Raw genomic sequence first — 14,604 nt, forward strand, 5'->3', positions numbered from 1 at the left:
CTAAGGGTTGAAATTATATCTCCCTTCACTGAAGTCACTATCATCAATTTGATATGCATGCCAAAAAGTTTGAGGGCCACACGGACTTTCTTCTGTGAAATCCCCACTTTTTTTTTGTCCTGCATTCATTTTTATGAGATATGCAGTATCAATTGCTACTCAAGTAGTTAAAACTTAACCCTTCGTTATATATTTGAACACGGTCAATTTGGGAAAAATGGTATATCTTTTGTTGTATCTCTATAAAAAGTTATTTTGAGAAAGATATAAGAAGCCTTATTTTAACTAAGTGTTGTTTAGGATACCAATTAACCTTTTTTCTACTCTTTGGCTTCTCACACTGCACTCCCTCAGCCAGAGGAGCTCACGCTGCTGCTAATAAAGCTGAGACGGCAGCAAGCTGAACTGAGTAGTATCCGGGAACACACACTAGCACAGCTCATGCAACTAAAACTTGAGGCCAACAGCCCAAAGGTCAGCTATAAAGCAATGTGTGTCATGTACCATTCTCACTAACTTTTAGTTATTCATTAATCAGTTTGCATTTTACCCATAGTACAAGATTCTCCGTCTGCTGTGGGTGTAGAATAGAATGTGATTGTGTATATGATGTTCTGTTATTAACCCTTTGAGGTCTTAGCTGATAGCTTTTTGATATTGGCTGAATTTAAATGATGTAGGAATATTTTAAAATATATTGTTGTTTACTTTAAAGTTGGAGGCTTTTAACCAGTTGTTATAAGCAAAAATAGCAGTAAAAGATCATGAGATTAATCTGTTGTTTATATTGCATCTTATCAAATATGATCTTACTGCAATCTGTCAAAAGTATTACGACATTTAAAACATATTTACCAAAGGGTTTATAGTTGCTTGTTTAATCAAATATAGTAGACGTTTCATGTGAGCATTCTGTATTTTATGTGTAGAACCAAAATCTAATGGAATATTTCGTAGGCCAATTCATGACAAAATTTCATCACTTCTGTTTAGAGATCAAAATCTGTTAACATGTCACAAAAAGGCAGGCAAAGTAACATTATATTTCTGTGTTAAACAGTTCACTGTTTAGTTTACATCTTTAAAAACTCTTTTCATGCATTCTGCACCCTTCTGTCCCTTTCCTTTTTCCCTCTAACTGCTGCCTGCTAGAGTGAGATTCTTTCGCATCACCTTCAAAGGAATGCCATATATTTGGACCATCAGGTGGGATTTGCAGTTTTCTTGTGTGCTTACTTTTCTTAACGCCTTTTGCCTGCTCCTATAAAGCTGGAAATACTTGGGAAGAAGGATTTTCAGTGATTTTCATAAAGTTGGATATTTAATACATGACCATTTTAGGTTGCATAAATTAGCTCAGTTTATTACAGACTTGACAGAGAACGAAAAAAGTAAACTGAAATTCTCCTGAATAGAACAGCCATTTTTTGTTTTTTTTTTCTATTCTTCATATCCTTCCTTTAATAACACTAACTGTAGCATTTTACCAGCATTAACTGTAGCATTAACCAAAGTGAAACTGTATTTCCAACCTCATATGATACACGTGCAGTTTATAAAATTATTATTCTGATTATTTTACTTTCCAAATTAAGAAGAATTAGATGTTAAAATGGGATATCAAACATAGAATCATAGAATGGCCTAGGATGAAAAGGACCTTAAAGATCATCCAGTTTCAACCCCCCTGCTATGTGCAGGGTCTCCAACCAGCAGACCAGGCTGCCCAGAGCCACATCCAGCCTGGCCTTGAGTGCCTGCAGGGATGGGGCATCCACAGCCTCCTTGGGCAACCTGTTCCAGTGTGTCACCACTCTGTGTGAAAACCTTCCTACTAATATCTAACCTAAACTCCCCTGTCTCAGTTTAAAACCATTCCCCCATGTCACATGTAAGAAGGTTTTAAATCATGGCTTATCAAATAACTTTCTTTCCTTTTACTCAGTTGCTTCTTAAAGATTTATATTAGAATAAGATATGTATAACTTCTGTTAATATTTGGAGTAAGAATATAATTCTGTCTTCGACAGTGTACTTTATTGCCAAGGGAATAATTGTGATACCAAATTTCTCTTATTATGGCTTTGTTGCATGGTCAAATAGAACTCGTTTGCAAGCTGTATTTGAGAAGTTTTTAAATGGTAAATTTTGAACAGAGCATAGAAAATCACAAGAACTTAAAAGAAATATAAGCAACTAGTTGTCTGTTAGTTAAAAGCATGGAAATCTCTAGAGTTTTTTCTAATATTCTTTCTCCTAATTAAATTTTTTGCCATTGCACTTAAGCCAGTGACTTCATCTTCCTCTGATCACTTGGAATCAGTGTATAAATAGTGACCAATCCCATTAGATCTGCATTTCTAAACATTTTAACCTTGTTTAAGGAGCTGCAGGAGGTCTGAAAGTAGGGGAAAACTGTTCTTTCTAATAGCTGAATTTGGCAAATCCAACCCAAATATTCCACTCATTCCAACTCATCCAACTCAAATATTTCCAGCTCATGATGTTTTGGAATAAGAAAATAATTCTGTCTTCAAAAATATAATTCATTGTTGAGGAAGAACAACTCACTGTGAAAATTGAAACTATGTACCACACTGCTACCTGATCAGGCAAGCTTGTCAATATAATATACAGGATAAAGAGGAGAGAATAGCCTTTGTATAATATGCAAAGCAGTACAAAGGATTTTCTCTTTATTTGTCTCAGATGAAATTTGTGAATGTAATGTGATAAAATGTTATTAATTCAGGGAAGTGCCAAAATCTTATAAACATGTCATAATTGCCTTTACTAAGGATGCAAGAAATTACAGTACTTCTTACAGTAAGAAATCAGAATCAAGTCAAAAATATACTAATCATAAAATCACAGAAGAGCAGATTGGAATATTTGTCCTAGTTTCTCATCAGTTTTTCTTCTTTTCCTAGTATTAGTATTACACTGCCATCCACTTGCATTAAATAAATCCTCCTGAGAGTGTTTTTGCTTTAGGACTAGTGTCTCATTTATGTCTTTTTATGGTTTTGTCCATTATCATTTCTCCTTTATGTTGAGAAGAAAAGACCCATGTTTCTCTTAGTCTGAGGCCTTTCCTCCTCATTATTTGCATCTGTAACCAACTTGCATAGTCACTTGCTTTGAATTTTAAATGCCTAGTGTACTTAAACAAAACATTTCCACTCTTGATTTATATTTAATCTCTGAAAATAGAATTAAAACCCTCTCTTCCTAGAGCAGTTGGTGGAATTCCAGTCCTATTATCTTCAGCTCTCACACTGTAGTCACAAAGAATGCAATACTTGCAGTGCTGTACGCAGCATTAATTAGCAAGTTTCTTCTCAGGTCACACAGAGGAATTTTCAGAAAGGCAGAAGTTCATGTGTAGAGACACTAACTTTTATATCGTTGCAGTAAGTTGTTGTCTGCTGGTACGGTGGCATTCTTAGCAAAACTCAAGAACATCCTGCAGCATTTTATAAGTCTTGCTTCTTTTTAGTATAGCTGTTTCCCTTTGAGGTGCTTGGAAATTCTTATGTTACATTTTTTGGTGTTTTTCTATTATGCCTTCAGAATTTTTGTTGTTGTTGTTGGAGTTCAGGGCTGGGTTGGGGAGAAGACTGAAGAGGCTGATGCACGTATACCCATCCATGTTGCTTCTTTGATGTCTTACAGCCAAAAGAATTATTGTAGCCTTTTCTTCAAGAGAGGTTTCAAACCACTCTGCTGCCTTAAGTTTCCTGGAGAGGCAGAAGAGAGTTTGATTTGCCTTTTAGAAAGCAGTTATTTGGATGTAGCTAGCACCCCAGGCAATGCTAATTTGTTTGTCAGTGTGGGACATGTTAAGAGGACAAATATAATCTCTGTTGTATGCATTACAGAATGTTAAGGGATTGCTTTTTGTGTATTACTAAATCCAAGCCAGCAGTCTCCTAAATGTATTTATTGAATTAATTTGTACCAAGTAATTACAATAACAATAACGGAAAGCAGGAACATATTTTTTACATAAAAGCTAGACATGCTGCTTTTTCTCCTTTGTAAATACAGCCATGGCAGGAAGTCCCACTTGAATCTCTGTGTTAGTACAGAAGATTCCAGCAAAATGGTTTTTAAACACATATTTTGTTTTTATATTGCTGGTAAAACTTTTCTTTGGCTCAAAAACCCCTTTCTTCTGAGCTGAAGTTATCTCTGTGAAATTCTGTGTGTGTGTGTTAGTGTAATCTCAGCATATCCCAGGCTGGTTTGTCACAGTGTAAGCTCTATACATTCTTTTTATTCTTTATGTTGAGGATGCTCTTTATGTGGATGGCTTAGGTGTTAAATTGTTCATATCTTTATTTCTCTTTTGCTGATACTTTTTTTTTTTTTTTAGCTTCTTTTTGTTTTTAAAGGGTGCATAAAGATAAACAGAACTTGAACAAGAAGTTGTCAAATAAATGAGTGAAGGTTCAGTAGCCAGCATCCATGCTGTCTTGATGTTTTGCTCCTGTTTTCTCCTCTTCATCACCCTCTTTCTGATATGATGAAGGTGATGCTGGAAAAAGGGAGTAAATTAGAGGAGGATGGAATAGCACAATGGCTGTTTGGATGGGACTGCCATAGAATCATAGGTCCACAGTGATCATCTCGTTTCAACCCCCTGTTATGTGCAGGGTCACCAACCACCAGACCAGGCTGCCCAGAGCCACATCCAGCCTGGCCTTGAGTGCCTGCAGGGATGGGGCATCCACAGCCCCCTTGGGCAACCTGTTCCAGTGTGTCACCACCCTTTGTGTAGAAAAACTTCCTCCTAATATCCAACCTAAACCTCCCCAGTCTTAGTTTAAAACCATTCCCCCTTGTTGTATCGCTATCCACCCATGTAAACAGTTGTACTCCCTCCTGTTTATATGCTCCCTTCAAGTACTGGAAGGCCACAATGAGGTCTCCCCAGAGCCTTCTCTTCCCCAAGCTAAACAAGCCCACTTCCCTCAACCTTTCCTCATAGGGAAGGTGCTCCAGCCCCCTGATCATTTTAGTGGCTCTTCTCTGGACCTGCTTCGAGAGCTGCATATTCTTCCTGTACTGGGGGCCCAGGCCTGGATGCAGTACTCCAGATGGGGCCTCAGAAAAGCCACGTGGAGAGAGACAATCACCTCCCTCTCCCTGCTGGCTACCCCCTTTTAATGCAGTCCAGAGCATAATCGGCCTTCCAGGCTGCACATATCCTTAATTAAATCTTTTTTTTTGTTTTCCCCAGCCTAAAATTCTGTATCCTATATTAGCAACGTTTATGATGCAACTCTTAATTGTATTTTTCAAGTTTTTTGGAAAAGGTAGTGAGCTGACAAAGCCATTCTCATTCTTTCTGCTGCATCATCCCTTTTACTTTTTGAGAGCAATGATCTGGGTGGGGTAAAAACAAGATTGTGTTGGATTATTGTTGGAAAAGAAAGCAAGAAGGAAAAATGCTTTTTCCTTCTTTGTTTTGGATGGAGGAGCAGAGGAAAGACAGGAGAAAGGCTTAGTCTGGTCTTGTTGCCACTGCTTTTATTTTAGGAAGCTTGAGAGGAAACAGATAAAAATGCCAATCTGAGCACAGACTTAAGCCACCCATAGCACACCGTCTTATCTCATTGGCGAGGTCATCTGTCACGGTGGGGAGCTGCTATTCCAGCCAATGCCTGCCACCAGAACAGCACAGACTGCAATGTCATCTGTGCTGGGTGTTACCATAGCGTGGGAAAGAACTGAGGGAGGGGAAGGAAAAAAAATGTCAGTAGCTTGGCATTACAGTTTAAAACACAAAATACCTGCTCAAATGCTATCTTGTAAGTCATATGAGTGTTCATATGTGTCATATGTCAAGGAGGTGTTTTTACATCATTTCCAAATGATGAGAAAGCCTGCATATACTACATCAGTAAAGAGAAAAGGGAAGATGAAGTGTCTGGGGAAAAACAGTGAGTGAGAAAACTAAGACTGCTGGATGTGTTGCTGTGTGTCATCAGGCAGCTCATGCTTCAGCTTGCTTATGTGTAAGGAAAATCTTAATTCCAATTTTTAGAGATTTTTGTGATATCTTTAACTGGAGAGAAAACAAGTGCATGACAGGATGTAAAACATGCCCTTTACTGTTCAGAAATTTGAGAAGCAAATTTTATTTAAATGAGAGAAAAATAGGGCATGTTTCTGTTATGAGCATGCAAACTTGACCGATCAGAAATTTCCTCACTGTGAATAGTGTCCAGTTTCTGTTCGAGAGTGGCCTCATGATAATACTTTAAAAGCACAGAACAGGCATTCTCTTTACCTTAGAGTATGGGACTCTCCATTGTGGCCAGTGGCTCTCTGTTTTACTCTGCCAGTTTTTCAATACATGTTTCCCTGCCTGTGCTCACTTCGGTTAACAGAAGGGTTGATACATAGTCTCTCATGAATATTAAACAGTCTGTCAGTTGGATTTAAAGTAAAGGAAGAACAACTTCTTGTGTCAGTTCTAATTTTCTATTTATGTAATGCTGTAGAATACGGAGCAAATAGGAGGAGTTCTTTGCTTGCTTTTTTTTCCTGCCTTACACAAACAGCATCATCATCTTGCTTATTGAGATATGGTATTCTATTGGGTGATTAACCTACCAGCTGAACAGACTTAACAAAACAACAACAACAACAACAAAAAGAAGTCTCATATTTATGACTACAAAAAAATCTTTCCTATAAGAAGAAAAAAAAAATAGTTTAAGTGACTTTTCAGTTTCTTTAGGAGATGAAAATTACGTTTTTGTAATTTTTCACTTATTGTTAGGAAGGCCTATTTTTGAAATAAAAAAATCCCTATTATGTTTTGCATACTTTTCTGAAGTCCTCAGTGTGTACAGTTTTTACTGTAATGATCCGCAGATCTGTTTTTTACATTTGCATACATGACAGTAAATATAAATCAGTACAGAAGATGTTTGACCAGCTCAGAAATGTAAAACTCAAAGTAGCTTCACATCCATACATGAGGATGGATAAATGAAATGACCAGTGATTCAAAGTTCCAGAGTATATCAAACAATTCAGTATATAAAGGTATTTTGTGATATGCGAACAAAAATCTACACCTTGCTTTTGTGTTCTGAAGGAATGTGTTTATCTATTTGACATACACTGAGTTACTAAAACTATAATTGCAAAGGTTTTCTGATTTCCTATTGCATAATCTGATATGCATCATTTCTATATTTTGCAAAGCCAGGCCTATTTTAAGAATGTTAAGGATTTTTTAAAAGGGAAAGGTTTGTTCAATTAATATTTCATTGGTTTGGGGTGGTTTTATGTGGTTTTGCTACATTTGATTGATATCATTAAACTTTTCAGATGTTTGATATTACTGAATGATGGAATATATAAAAAGCATGGGGTAAAATGTAATCTACTGTATTATTAGAAAAAAATTAAAGTAGAGGCTATATTTTACAGTGTCGTCTTTCAAATCTAGCCATGCTGTAAACTGATGTTTGCTGTATGCTCCTCCTGATTTGAAATAGATGAAAGAGAATGAACCTTTAATCACCATGGTTCACACTATGATTGAGAACTCGGCGCTAAGACCGCAACTGTACCAGCAAGTAAGGTCTCGGATAGTGAATGAAATTGCTTTATCATCTGCGAAAACTTTTCTTAGCGACAGTTTTGGTTGTTCCTCAGATTTCTTCATAACATTGGTGTTTCTCTTATTTGCTTTGGAAAACCACGAGTCATCCATGCTTTACAAAACTACATGCTGCAGTATCGTTAGCATGGCTTTCGCTGCGTTTTTGTTGTTAAGTATTAAATGTACCCCTTCAAATAACTCTGTCTGGACTACTTAATTAGTTGGTGTCTTACGCAGCTGTCCAGTAAATTCATAAAACTTCCAGTAAGCTTCCAACATCTGTCCTAGCATGATCCTATGCTATTAGTGTTCAAAGGTGCTTCTTTCTTTTGACCACTACAAAAGCATGTGAGTGGTGTTTACCTGGTCATTTCTGGCAATTTTGTTTCATTCTAGGAAGTGGATTTACAGGTTTTTGATTGCACCTTCCAAGCCTTTAGCCACTGAAGAAAGGAAGGATCAAAATTACTTTGATCCGGGGACTGTAAATCCAAAAGGCAGTGTCTGTTAATAAAGTCACAGCAGTCTTAACAGTGTGCACTTACAGAGTGTCTAGTGACGGCTGTAAGCAGTAAGATGGAAGACGAATCCAAAATGTGAATGGAAATATTGCCTGAGCATTGAGACCTGCGTTAACTTATGAGCATGGCCAATACATATCTGTTGGCACTGCAGTGTCTTAGGCATGCTGGAGCTTAGTTCAATAGCTCCTGCCACATCAGAGAATGTTTCAGAAGCTTTTATCCACAACTGCTACAAAGATGTTGTTCTTACTTAAATGAGGGTGGTATTTTACTGTAGACAAAGCATGCAGTTCTGGCTGCCAGTTGGAAGTGAGTGTCTGAGGGGCTCTCTTGTGAGCTAAAATAAAGGTGCATAGTTCACAGAAAATGAGAGGTTCTATGACATAAGTCATTTACCGGCGTTTAGTGCTTTGTCATGTTTCTAGAAAAACCTGCTGAAGCTTAGTTTCACGGTTGGTTTTGGTTTTGGAAGTCAACTCCATTTTGTAGGTTTGCTTGTGATTCAGAAAAGATCCGTCTCAGGATCTTCAGGAAGTAGCGTTGGTCCAATTTGTGCTCCCATGTGCAAAATAGGAGCTCTAACACGGAATCTGAAGGGACCATTCGGAGAGGAATGAGAGAAGTATGGTGCCTTCAAGTCCAAAATGAAGGTGATTTTGCTTTTTTTTTTTTTTTTTTTTTTTTTTTTTTTTTTTTAAAGAAGCCTGGCCATTACAAATTTTTCTTCAAGAAAATCACTTTTCTGTTTATGACTATGTAAGATAAAAAGTCAATGTACGTAGAATGAACAGGGGTGCTCTGGATCTGTCAGAGTGAACTAACTCAGCTTCTACTGTTGATCTAGATACAGTGGAGCTGTAGCTGTGCCTGGCTGGTCTACCTGGCTACTTAGGAGCACCACTAAAGTCAGAGTGCTTCTTATTGAAGCAGTTCTGCCAGCTAGGGTATTGCTAAACAGCACTGTTTTCATCTTGCAGATATGCCCACTCTTTCTTCCTTGACACTGAATAAGCACCTTTTTTGACATTCTTGTCAGAGAAACAGTGAACCTGAAGGGTCCTGAAGATTAAATAACCTTTTGTCATTAGAAATGTGATCTGCTAAGATCAGAGCATTTGCGATGTTGGCAGGCTTGTTCAGAAGAACTCATGTGTTGCGTAAATTGGAGAAGAGCAAAATGTGCTTTCCTAGACAATTTCCTATACAAAATACTAACTGACTTTCTGAAAAGGATAAAAACATACTGGAATTTCACAGCCTACTTAGTTTTCTAAATGTTTGTTATGCAACAGTAAACACTTTTTAAAATTCTAACAATGTATTTGAAAGCTTAAACACCATTCAGTTTTTAATTTGAATAACATAAATTGATTTCACCAAACATTTTTGGCAGTGCAGTTTAAAAGAAATAAAAACAACTGGTAGAAGCCCCGTGTACGTGACTTAAACCTGTTTTGTTGTCAAGGTGAACCAGTCTTTGACGAGCACAGCCATTCAGGCAGGTACAGAAAGGATCTTTCTTTGCTTAAGTTTATTCAGATCAATTTTATGACTTAACTTATTCAGAGTTAGGCAAAGGAAAGCAAGAAATGCTTGTGTTTAATTAGGAATTAACCTTTTGCTTCTCCTTTTTTGTACTGATTAATGGCTCTTGTGTAAAATGGATAAAAATTATACTATTCCAAATGTCTTACTTAAAAGACATTTTTATTGTGATTGTTCATCTATCGTTGTTATTAATTAAAATTAATTATTTAAATCACTTTGATTTACATTAGTCTGCTCTGCACACTGTACCATAAATATGTATGGCAGGTGTAAGCCAGGGCACTGATTCTGAATGTACAGACAAGAAAAATACAGGCCTTTTGCAGCCTGGACCCATTTCTACCTTTATTTTTTTTATTATTGTTTTTTCGCTTCTTTCTAATAGTAGATGCGGAGTGTCAATTTTCTTTTCTAAAGTGCAATCTGCTGAATTAAAAGAAAAAAAAAAAAAAGAAGGAATTATTTTCAATTCCTTACATGTGTGAGTTTACTAATGGGAGAAAAATAAAAATGTGAGAGCAGCAAGCTGACATGTGCCTTTACTTGAATATTTGTTCTCAATACATGAAAAACATGAATAAAACTAGACCTGGATTTTATGAAGATTAGGAGATCTTGTTTCTGGCATGGCAATTCTTTTTATCACTATTATTTAACCAGCTGCATAAAATTAAACCATCTTTGCATATTACATTTTGAGATTTGTAGGCAGAATTATTTCTCAGGTTTTGTTATGAATGCATGGGTTGATTGTACTTTAGCTGAAAACCTAGTATTTCCAATTTGTATTTCAAATATGAAATCTGCTACATAATACCAGTTTGGAGGGGAATCTTACTTGCTGTGGGTTAAGTGCCTATTTGTGTAGCTTCCCAATTAGAAGGAGTTCTGGAGAGGGAAAACAAACAGACACACAAACAAAATAAAGCAACCTTTTGGAAGCCTGACTTTAACATCGTGCTCCCCACAGCATGCCCTATATTTTGTCCTGTTTAGATCTTCTAAGTGCCATAATTTTGCAGAGATGTTGGCATGTGTTCAGGTTGTGAAATTTCCTGCCACAGTTATTGAGCCAAAATTGTTAGCAGAGTCTGACAATAATACCTTCACTTAAATGTTTTAAATATTGGGTGCTTAAATAGGTCTTATCCCTCATGTCTCAAGAGGGTGATTCGCCTAATCTACATTTATTTGAAAAGAAGGTTCCCACTAAAGACATTTTGTAGTGTCCATCACGGTGGTCTTGTCCCCTTCTGACTCATCTGATCTCATTTTTTGACAGAAATGATGCCTTACAAAGTATATGACAGCTAGTTTCACAGTATGAAATAATTAAATTCTGCTGTATATGCACATTCACAGTGAAGATCACAGAACGTGAGCAGGGCATTTAAATCAACGGGACTGGCTTATTAACAGAAGTGTTTTCTTTTTCACGTGCAAGATACACATTTGGCTGAGCTGTGTGCAGTTTGCCTTACAGAAATGCTCAGTTCTGTTTGGAAGTGTTCAGAATGCTGCTACTTAGCATCAACAGGCAAAGTATTTAAGTATGGTTGGTAACAGGCAAGGTCTTTGGATATGGGCAGAGAAATGTGGAGGAACACTGTAGAAGCCTGCAGCAGGCCGTGTCAGTCTTTCAGTAGGTGGCAGTCTTTCCCTGGAATGTCTGTGCTGGATAAGCGTAGGAGCAGTTCGATGACGGAGTTTTTTGTTGAACGTGACATAAAATACATTTCAATAACTTGGTCGTTGGAGTTCTTATAATGCATTTTCCAGGGTTATGAGATTGTTAACCTTGCTTGTAATGTGTAACTGCTCTTTGTCTACTGCAATTCTTCTTACAATTCCAGTAGTGCGATAGCATTCTATCTATAGATTTTTGCCTTTAATTGATTTATAGACATGCTGCTCGAAGAGAAGCTGCTATTTTGTCAGAGATGGGTTGAGGGTTTCATATCATTTCTAGAGTTTTTTGTGTTAAGTCTATGTAAACTGTTGCAGCAGCAGTGTGGAAGTGGCTGTCCGGAATTGTCTGTTGTGGTGAGCTAGAAGTGCAGACAAAAACAAGAAGTTGGCAGCAATTTTAAAGAGGTGGTAGGATATTAATAAGAGGAATTAGCACATACACACTATTCTTTGAAAATATGCCTTCACTTTCAGAATGTTTAGAATATATTCCATCCAGGAGATAGACAGGGGCAGAGATGCTGAACTGAAAAGCTTTTCTCAACTTTGCTCTGATTAAGGTTGAACTGCTGAATAAAGAAATGACTCCTTAAGGAAAAAGAATAATAAAAAAAAAGATACTAGCTTGAAAAAGATTCCTTTTCTAGGCAACTCTCATGAAATGTTGAGCAGTGTCTTGCAAACACGTGTTAAGCTAATACTGGATCATCTTTTTCTTGTAAAATCTTTCTGTTGTGAAGTATACCTAGATTTTCACTGTAAGTTGAAGACTTTTGGCCTTAAATTTATATTGACCATGTTTATGAGTTTTGTTTAAATATTTCCATTCCTCATTTTTCTCTCATTAAGACAAAATCTACATTTAAAAAACACAACTATAAAACAGTATGGGATTGAATAGATATCTTAAAATGCTAATATTTGTGGCATTCATGAGGTGCAAAAGTGCTGTGGCTTTTTTCATATTCCAACACTCATTTTCATAAAATGTCCATTTCAAAGAAAGTTACTGTGTGGTTTTAATACACTATCCATACTTTTAAATTGTCACCAGGTGCATTTGCATGAGGTATGTGGACATAACATCTTGAAATGAAACACTTAAGTGTGTTGAAGATTTATTGTATGTTTGGAATGCTTGTCTGATTAACCCTTTCCTAGTCCTTTTATTTATAAGTGTCCTTTAACATGGACTTGTGTTTTTATAGTCTTTCTTGCACTATTAAGCCATGATGACCTAATTATATCATGCACATGAAAGGAAAGCATATATGTTGGGACTCAATGTACACATGCTTTTAATTAAATGGTTGATAGTGTTATGCAAGTGCTTTCTATATATAAGACAGTAAGCAAATTCTGTATATGGTAGTCCATTCTAAAATAGGAAGCTGCCTTTTTTTTCCCGTGTATAGTTTTAAATCTTTTTACAGATCAGTTTAGGGTCTGAAAGAGGTAAGGACTTAATGTGAGGGGCTGTTTTAAAGTAGTTGGAGGATACTGGTTTGCTTAGGTCCAAATTAAAAACAGAAGGATTTCTGTTTGTGGCATTTGTGTTTATGCTCTGAATTCTGTTGTTGGGGTGGGGGGTTTCCATAGGAGAAAGTAGGTGTAAAGGTATTTGGCAACACTTACTGGGCATGTGTACGTGATGATATATTTTACAGATATTTTGTATACTTAGGTCATTCTGTTCTGACTTCAGAATCACTAAGAATATCCTCCTTGAGAATGTACTTGATCTTAGTGGACCTAGAAGGGTTAATTCCAAGTAGTTTGAATCCCTGTATTTAGAATGCAGATATTTAAACATGCATAATTATGTATAACTTTGTCTAGGTGTAGTCTGGCAGTTTCATCTTTCTACAGAATCCACGTTTGATTGAGTTGCACCTCTCTTAAAATCCAATTTGCATTAGAAACATAGCCTATTTTGTTTATATAACTCTTTACCAACAGTGTTTGACATTCTACTTAGTTACCTTCAGTTACTATATATTTTGGCAAACTATATATTGTTCAATGTGTTATGTTTGACGTTCAAGCAAAAGCTGATACGCTGTATTAAACCTCTTGAGCTGAACACTGGTTTTGTTTTCATAGTCAAATTAAGTTTTTTTATGGCAATATTATTCTTCCTTATAGTTAACACAAGAAGAATGTAGGGGTACACTATACAAATATAGAACTGAAGAGCTGGATATTGATGTAAGTAATTTGTATTTTTTCTTCACTGGAAATGTTGGTATTTGTCTTTTTCTTTTCATAATAATCTTTCCCTTGACATTTGGGTTTGGAATGCACTTCGTATAGGTGACTGCTAACAGAGATTGATCTGTGAACGTGAGAGTATAGACTTTTTTTTTTTTTAAAGAACTTCTAAGTTGCAAGAAATATTCCATTTTAGGATGAAATTTCAAGTTTATGTGTTTAAATGTGAAATGTTTCAAGGAAGGGATTACTTAAGAAAGGAAAAAATCTGTGGATGTAGTTCAGTTAGAAGCATTAGAGAAGTAATTTCTTAGGAAATATGACTGATACTCCAGAACTGAAATTGGCATGGATACTTGCCATTCAGAGTGTTGGTGTGCTAGTTACTAAAGAAACGGGTTCTAGTGCTTAAGGTCAGTTTTGGTGGCAAAAAATACACACATACAGTCATACTTTGTATGCACAAGTGTACATATCTAGCCATATTTGCACAATGCAAGTAAAAGTAGACATGCTGATTTAAGGGATGTTACTTTAAAGCTACAATTAGAGTTAGAAAATCAAAGCAGCAGCACAAACTGAACCAAAAAGCTGTTCAAAAAGAAAACTGTTCCAGATTGATAGTCCACTGAACAGTTATTGCAAACCAGAGCTGAAGGGGAACAGATTTATGTTTAGCCAAGCCTAGATTGGAGCCAAAACAGCAGAGCATGGGTAGTGTTAATAACTATCAAAAACTAACACCTGAAAGAAACCATGGGAAGAACTAGTAATGTATACAATGTTATATATAATAATGAAGAATATGTTGCTCAAAGGCGTTTTTTGTTACCTGTCATTAAGTTATAATGATTTAGTTGTAGAATCAGAAATTATATATTTTGAGCAATGTTGTGTCAAGTTGCAATAACACTTATTTCATAGTGCCTTATGGTTTCTTGAGGTTAATTTGAAAATGCAGTACTGATGCCTTCAGAACTTTAGAATTCATATTTTGTGTTAATG

The 14,604-nt window shown here is 36.3% G+C and overlaps 1 protein-coding gene across 8 annotated transcripts in view; it reads left to right on the forward strand.

Moving 5' to 3' along the window:
• The window catches only part of PLEKHA5 (pleckstrin homology domain containing A5), a 168,416-nt gene that overhangs the window by 130,548 nt on the left and 23,264 nt on the right, over positions 1-14,604 (forward strand). For 2 of the 8 annotated variants that reach the window (XM_031597807.2, XM_031597810.2), the window contains exons 13-15: positions 355-474; positions 1,153-1,206; positions 13,534-13,596. In XM_031597807.2, coding sequence (XP_031453667.2) covers positions 355-474; positions 1,153-1,206; positions 13,534-13,596 — 237 coding nt within the window. Of the gene's footprint in view, positions 1-354; positions 475-1,152; positions 1,207-7,520; positions 7,602-13,533; positions 13,597-14,604 lie in introns of all 8 variants that reach the window. The other 6 variants (XM_031597808.2, XM_090145968.1, XM_031597809.2 and 3 more) reach the window with 4 other exon arrangements.

Source organism: Phasianus colchicus, chromosome 1 (assembly GCF_987193195.1).
Source record: "Phasianus colchicus chromosome 1, bPhaCol1.hap1.1, whole genome shotgun sequence".
NCBI lineage: Eukaryota > Metazoa > Chordata > Aves > Galliformes > Phasianidae > Phasianus > Phasianus colchicus.